The sequence below is a fragment of the Lonchura striata genome, chromosome 7, assembly GCF_046129695.1.
Source record: "Lonchura striata isolate bLonStr1 chromosome 7, bLonStr1.mat, whole genome shotgun sequence".
In the NCBI taxonomy this organism is placed as follows: domain Eukaryota; kingdom Metazoa; phylum Chordata; class Aves; order Passeriformes; family Estrildidae; genus Lonchura; species Lonchura striata.
The window spans coordinates 13,340,775-13,348,781 of NC_134609.1; the positions used below are offsets into that span (position 1 = coordinate 13,340,775).

Consider the following 8,007-nt stretch of genomic DNA (forward strand, 5'->3'; position numbering starts at 1 on the left):
AGACACCCAGACCTAAACAATTTCAAATATAGTCATTAACTTTCTCTGCTAAGTGCTGTAAGAATTAAGGGCTGCCTTAATCAGGAAAAATTCAAACAACTAAGACCAGAGCAGAGGCTATGTTTCTCTGTGGGAGAGGTCTGCTGTCACAAACATTTTAAGTTACTCATGCTGCAACCGAATCATACAGCAGACTTTTTTTACCAGTCAAGAAGAAAGTTTTCACAGTTTCACCCAAAAAAGGAACTATGTACACCTGGGGCTATCTTCAGAGGAAACATCAGAACATTTGCATTTGAGGCCATTCACAGAACTTGTATAGAATCACACAATAGAAGATGTCACAGAGTTATTTTTTCCCCACACAGAAGTAGGATCTGATACATTAATCCAAATACTTGGGCCATGAAAGCAGCCCATCTTAAATAGGTTCTTCCTTCACAAGAATCAAAGTGATAGCAGATGGCTCACCTTTGCAACTGGTCTGATGTGCACAAACCAAAAATTTGACGTGGCATGCAGGTGACAGCCACATCAGCTATGACTGCCATAACAGAAGTCCAGAAATTCTGAATCTTTGTATACCAAACTATCTGGAACATGTTACAGCAGACTCCACAGCAAATTAGTTTAATCACATTTTTTCTCTCAGGCAAGTATTTTCTAGATACGCTGAAATCAGTTTGAGATCAATGTATGCTTACTAAAGTGAGAAAACAGAAAACAAGCTAATTTTTTTTTGTTATGTAGAAACAGCAATAAAAATCCAAAGCCCAAACTCCCTTTCACAACACCACCTACATAAAGCCAAAGCACAGCTTGTTTCAGCACATGCTAACTTGCAGCACAGATGGAAAAGGACTTTAGACCCAGCTGTGTGAAGTCAGACTCCAGGGCCTTTATACACACAACACTAGACACACTGCCTCACTTATGCCATGGAATAGAGATAAATCTTAAGCCAAGATGCAACTGCAGGATTCCAGTCTTGCTGAGGCTGACAAAGAACACTATAACCCTACCTATGGCAATGTCATGAAAATACCCAGACCAGCAGGACTGCCCAGAGCTCTCCACCTTCATTTCAACAGAAACTATGAGAAAGGAATTCTACACACTCTTCTAGAGTTTAGGAAGTTTTGGAATCAATTAAAACTCAGTGCATTGCGCTTGTGTAGTCTCCAACTCTTAATACTTCTATGCTAGTAAGTCCTCTGCACTAGTTAAAAGGGGATCTCTTTCAGACTGGTTGGGTTATTTTTAAGGCCATCAGTGTAATTCTTTAATTAATCACTGCCTCTTCATCATCGGTAACAAAGTGATCTGTTGCCAGTATGGTTACATCTTTGATTTTAGGCCCAGTACTAGATAATACATATTAGACTTTATTTTGTTTCTGGTATGACAGAAACAAGTCTGAAGAAAAAGATATTTCTTTTCCTTAAAATAAAGACAATTTTACATTGATTTGGGTCAATAAACTGCAGAGTACAATATTTACAGGGAGAATTTTAAATATAGAAAGTTTTCATTTTCTATTTCCTTCAAAAGCAGTCATCCAAGACAACCTCAAATTCAGAAGTTCTGAGAGTTGCTGGTAATTTCTCCTGAGTTAGGGACCAACCAACCAGGCATAGAAAAATTTTTGTTTACAAGGGTTAGACAATTTGCTTTAGTTTGCTCTTTAAGTAAAGCACATTATCAGTGTAAAATGAAGAATAAACAGTATCAGGTCTCTCCCTCCTCTGACTAGAAAGCACAGCTCCTAGCTATGGTCTTACCTTCTGAAATAGCCTTCTCAACAGCTGCAAGGTAAGCATCAGGCTCATCATCATTTGTGAGTTCTTGCCACTGAGACCAGTCCTTGAAAAAAGTCAAATAATCATCACAGTCCGTAACACCACAAAACAGCTTGACTACTTTGCACGGGGGCCATAAAGCCTCCTGAAGGCTCTGCAGGATGTGAGGAATGTAAAAACTCTGCACCAGCTCAGCAGAAAGCAAAAGGATGATACTCCGACTTCTGCTGAACAGGTCCAGCTCCTGGTGGGAGATGGCAGAGTTGTCTTCCAGCTGGTAGGTCAGAATCCGATGCTTTCGAACTTGCCAAGTGAAGAGATTCTGGAGGTACTGACACCATTCAATGGCGTCACTTGCATACACAATCAGCACGTCATAGTCTCCAGGGGCTCCTGTACAGGTGCAAGACGATCACAAGAAAAAGGATTAAATTCAAACCTTGAAATCACCCACAGCTTTGGAACAAAAAACCCCAGCATCGTCTCTAATTCCTGTCAGAAACTACGAAGCATTTCAAAAGAACACTAGTTCTATCCGAAGTGAGGTGTTCACAGCCACAAAGAAATTCTAAGGGTGAATGAACTCCTACTTGCATCTACTCCACCAAATTTAAGTAATTTTTCATTCTTAAAAATGAGAAAACCTAAAATGCTCTTCCTAAGAAGGAGAGCGTTTCCTATGTCGTTTCAAGTGAAACACTACACAGAGATTTACAGATTTAAAGCATTCTGATAAGGAAAAAAAAAAAGCCACAAAAACCAGACCTTCAAAACAAACTAACTTGAAAAGAGGAGTTCACTCTCACATGAAAATTTAAAATCATTTTAGGCAATTATATGGTCTCTCCAACACAACTGCAGATCATTACATGCCCAAGTGGAACAGACACCAAACAGCACACCTAAAATAACAAATGAGGTCACAGAATGCTTACAGGAAGTCACTATGGCCCCTGTGGTGTTAGATATTTGCTCTCATTGCAGCAGAAAGCAAACTGCCTGAAAAGTATGCGTGCAACTAAGGGAACATCAGCCTCAGTGCTTGCACCACAGCCACTCTGTCACTCAGGCTTCAGACATTCCACAAGGCTGTGTTAGAGTCCTTCCTCAAAACTGTTATCAAAAGCTTTCCCAACAATTTTTGGAATGACAAACACTCTCTTCAGAGGGAAAGAACTAATACAATAGTGGTGGCCAGAAGACAACCCACAATACGCTCACCAAAATTGACTTCTTCCATAATTCTCTACAGACAGCTTCTACCTACAGACTCATGTATTTCAGTGCTCTGGCACAAAAGCACTTTAAAAAGCTTACTAATAGTAGATTGCAAATTGAACCAGTGTGACATGATGCAGTGCTCTCTCACCAATCTCAAGGAAGCATTTAAGTCTAAATCTAATTTTTCTATTTACCTGTGAAGCAGTTTACTCAAAATTGAGGTTTACAGCTCAGGTCCATGGTAAATTTCAGAGCTGAGAATTTAAAATCTTGTTAACAAATTGTCTTCTGATTCCAGTCTGACTCTTTAGAAATGTCAGCATTTTCAACCCATCTCCATCATGATGCAAGCAAAGGCAATTTTTTCCAATTAAAGCAGAGAACAATGCCTAAAATTTGGCAGCAAAAGAGGATCTGCAGAGTGAATTTACCAGAACTGGCAGTTTTGCAATCACCTTAGAAAAATTCAACCAAAATTGCACAGCCTCCAAAGACTTTATTCTATCACCTTCCCCAGAAACTTCATCACAAAATTAAGGCCAAAACAATGTCTAGGCTGAGGGACCTCAGCCCTGAACTATACAATTAGCAGCTATAAATAGAAGTCCAGCAGACGTGATACAATTGAGGAGAACAGGGATGTGCTCAGTGCTCAATCAATAGCGTTACCTGCATAAATAAGGACATCCCTGGCAGTGCAAGGATGATACCTAGCTATGGAGAACATGGACAGTGCAGTGCTGACATATTCACTAGGACAGCTGCATGTTTGTGAGTGAATACAGCTCCTGAACCACAGATGGAGGCTTGTAGGAGATGGCATTCCCAAAGGAGAGGATCCAGCAAACTGAGTCCTTGGGACTCAAAACCTCAGGACCTTTAACCTAAGAGTGCAGAACTGCTGAGAAAAAAGATGGCTTTCACACCAGTGAGCACACCACTATTGCCAAAATATCACTGATGGTGGCTGAACACCACCTGGCAAAGACAACAGAATTACATGAGCAAAAACATGAAAACCAAGCAGAATTCAAGTTTTATTCTAGAAAGGCAGATGTACCACAGACTTCTGCTTCCTTCTGCTTCCACTGCCCTGGGTTGATTTACATGCAGTACAGCGGGAAAGGAAAGCACAACTCTTCGCGGAGAACAGAGCCCACACATTGCACCATGGCCAGCTGAGCCTGACTTCAACAGATGGGGAGACCACAAAATGACTCTGAGGTGTGCCCAAAGCTCTTAAAGTCCTACCCAGACCCACCTCCAGTCTCTGGAAAATCCTGTCATTCACTTTTAGGAAGCACACAGCTTCCACAACTATACTTGTGAGTCAACATGCCCTTCTCCAGGCTTTCAATGAAAGTAAGCTGTGCTCAGAGACAAGGAGGAAGAGCCATTGATTTGAAACATACCTTGCACTGCAGGGGCACTAAGTATCCAAGAATCCCTCCCTTCTCTGCTATGTAGATAAAGGATGCAAACTGGACAGACTAATTGCAAATTCCCTGTCAGAACAGTGCAACCTTTGCATCCAGCAGGCAAGAACTTCCTCTGGTGTTTAGGAAAGGTATTGATTTCCTAGCTAGCACTGCTCTACAAGAACACCATTCCCCTCAACAGAGCTGTACCGGCTCTCCTCAGGCCTTCTTCCCTCAGCTCCTTTTACATGTACACAATAAACTGAGGAACAACGCTCCTAAAATGAGAACTGAGAAATAAAATTACTGACTCCACTTGTAGAGCCAAAGTAACGCTCCATGTTCATAAGCAAAAATACTGGAAGTGGGTCTTGCAGAGCTAAATAAGCTGAAGTCAGCATTGGGACTGTTTTTAAAAAACCCCAAAAATCTAGAAATAACCTCAATTGCAACATTCTCCTTTAAAAGAAGAATGACACAGGACTCTCCTTCCTGGATCCTGCTATTATTTATCTAACCAAATAGCTGCCTTTGCAGCACTAACTACTGCTCAGTCCTCAGGGAACAGTGTAAAAAGAATAAATAACATTTCAGGGAGGTTTTTCACAATTTTTCAAACATCAGAAAAACTCACAGAGCACAGTACAAAATATAATGTATACTCTGCCTATAGTGGGTATATAGGGAACTCCTTTGGTGAACACCGAACATTTCCTTAAACCCTGCTCTTAGATGGTTTGACAATGCTTTTTACAGGCTGGTTTTGGAAAAGTCTTCAATTAAAGGAAGAAATATATGAACACTATATACAATATCAAGATGAAGAAAAACAGTTGGCTAGTACAAGTCTATCTTTCACACTCTCAAGTGTGATCTTAAATTTTAAATTTAAAGTTTAAATTTTAGGAATCCAGTAACAAGGTATTGTTAAGTTTAGAGTATAAAAAATACTTTTGCTTCTGTTTACAAAATGTCAGCACTATTAACAATATTGCAGGGTATGTTCATTTGCTTCATAGAAAATCATAAAGGTGCAGTTCTGTTGCAGTTTGCAGTGCTAAACCATAACCTTTGGAATACTTTCCAGCTGTAACTGCCTCTCCAGTGTTTAGCTGCACACTTTACTACACAGCAACGATAACAGACTGGTGAGATTACAAACTAGTACCATAGACATGCCTAAGACCCATCATTGAAGTGTAAGCCCCACAAACAGCACAAATGGCATGATACAAAGCTTTCCCCAGCACACAAATCGCTCATAGAATGGAAGAGGCTGAAACAATTCAGTAAAAATCATATACGCTCATGGCAAGCATATAGAAGTATGCATGACCATGTCATGTCTTCACAGTCTCTCTCTGAAAAGCAAATAAATCAGGCACATCTCCATACTATGTCTGCACGTAGTGAGGTGATAATCATTAGGCTCACTCTAAACATGCAATAGTGGTTTATGGCTGTATCATAAGGTTCTGATTACCACTGAAATAGCTAAACAATACTGTGAGAAGCTGGCATATCAGCTCTGGGTAAGACTACATCTTACATTATCGACTGTTATTATCTATCGTTTCATTCCATAAGCCAAAAGGTTTGACTCTTTTTCAATTTATAGATCATAAAGTTTTCCATTGTATTTATGGATCGCATAAAGAATATTCAGGGCTGTAGCAATACACAACTTTTCTATGTCATCTTTCACACACCTCTCTCTCATAAGTAGATAATGACTTCTCATTGCCCACAGACCAGGTAAAAAAACAGACTAAATCCTTCACTCTAACTTATCATATGCAGTGGCAAACAATTTATCTTCATCTGCTACAAGAAAATCCATCTCTGACTACATAAGAAAGGCATTATGTAACCTGTTCCAGTGTGTTTTGTGATTCATGTGTATGGAGGATACAGAAATAATGCTGTTCAAAATAACAATCCTTGACAGATGGGAATTGACTCTCCATTAAAGATAATTGTTTATGGCATAAAGGAAATGCAACTCAAAGCATCTTAATAATCAAATTCTTATAAGAGAGAGCACTTCCAGCAAGTCATAGAAACTGCTGGTGGGCCATTAAAATAAGTCCTCAGCACATTCCACATTTCAGTATGTGAAGTGTGTGTATTTAAGTGATGTATGATGAAATAAATGCATACTCTGCATACATGAAATGCACAGTAATAGTGATCACATGAGACTTCTTACCTCAACTGGAATATAAAATCTTCACTTTAAATAAAATGCTGCAAACAAGTAAGAGGAAACAGCAGAACCAAAGCAGACAACATTTCTGCAAACTTAACTTCACAGAGAGGAACGAGAGATTTGCATTATGATACATTAATCTAAAGTTGTTCTTTTTTTAAGGGTCTCTGTGAAATCACCTTCTGTTTATAAGGAGAAAAGTAGTTTTGCCCACAAGTCTCCCGAGACCTCCGTTTAACTTATTTTTACCTCACAAGGAGATACGCGTCAATGAAACACAAATGTTACTTCACACCCTGAGAATGGCACGTTTTTTTTCCTTTTTTAGATAAAACCCATACGCTTCCCTGCAAAGAGAGGAACTTGCAAATTGGGCATTAGCAAGATTTACACAATACAGGCTAAACTCCTCTCCCCTTGAGTCTGCAACTCTTAGTCTAGGTAGCCTTACCTGCACACACGTCAGCTAAAACACTTTCAATTACGGCAAACTAGCTTAGCTTGTGATCCTGTGCCATTGTGGCAAGAGGCACCAAGTATACCCCCAAAAGGAAGTGGTGCTGAAGAATAAAGCCATATTTAGGAAAAACTGACTTCTCTATAAAACATCACAGAAAAGCACACAAGTCGTACAGGCGGACACGAGCAAAATACTCTACAGAAACCCTCCCTCAGAAGTCGCTGATCTGCCAAGCCGAAGTTCACTTAAGACGCAGGAAAGCTCTGCCAGCAGCTGCCCTGAACTGCAGACAAGCGAAGCAAGGCGAGCTAGAAAGCGCTACGAGCGAAGGAGCGCCGGGGCTCCCTGAACCCGGAGAGCGGACCGCCTTCCCTTTCTCCGGCAGCGGAGCGCCAGGGGCGCGCAGAGCCGCGCAGCGGCACCGCCCCGCGCGGGCAGCGGGCAGGGCTCCGCTACGCTCCGCTTGCCGGCACCGTGCCGCGGGGCAGCTCCGGGCAGCCGCGGCCCGCCGCAGCACAACCGCGCGGAGAAGCCCCGCCGCTTCCCCGCGGCTCCCGGGACGGCAGCCGCGGCACCTACCGGGGGCCGCCATGGTCCGGGGCTGGCGCTCCCCTTCCCTCACATCGGCGGCGCAGCAAGGCGGTGCATCCCCCGGAGCCGCTCCCTCGCCCCCAGCACAGCCCAGGGCACGGCACCGGGCTCCTCCCGGCCCCGCCTCCCGCCCGCGGCGCCCCCTGCAGAGCCCGGCACGGGCTGCCCCTGCCCGGCCGCACGTCGCCTTTCCGGTACTCGGCGGGACTCTGCCCCAAGGAGGGAAGCTGCCTGTTCCAGCTGGCTCCTATCACACTTTCCGTAGGTGGCCGAGGAAACAGCGCTACAGCGAGGAAAGTTGTGTTACAG

The 8,007-nt window shown here is 42.6% G+C and overlaps 1 protein-coding gene across 1 annotated transcript in view; it reads right to left on the reverse strand.

Annotated features, from left to right (window-relative positions):
* PIK3AP1 (phosphoinositide-3-kinase adaptor protein 1) overlaps positions 1–7,806 on the reverse strand; it is a 38,571-nt gene extending 30,765 nt beyond the window's left edge. Inside the window, exons 1-2 of the mRNA XM_021548108.2 lie at positions 7,687–7,806; positions 1,782–2,192 (exon numbers count right to left, since the gene is read on the reverse strand). Of these exons, the coding sequence (XP_021403783.2) occupies positions 1,782–2,192; positions 7,687–7,699 (424 nt within the window). The 5' untranslated portion in view covers positions 7,700–7,806. The remainder of the gene's footprint in view (positions 1–1,781; positions 2,193–7,686) is intronic.
* Between the last annotated feature and the right edge of the window lie 201 nt (positions 7,807–8,007).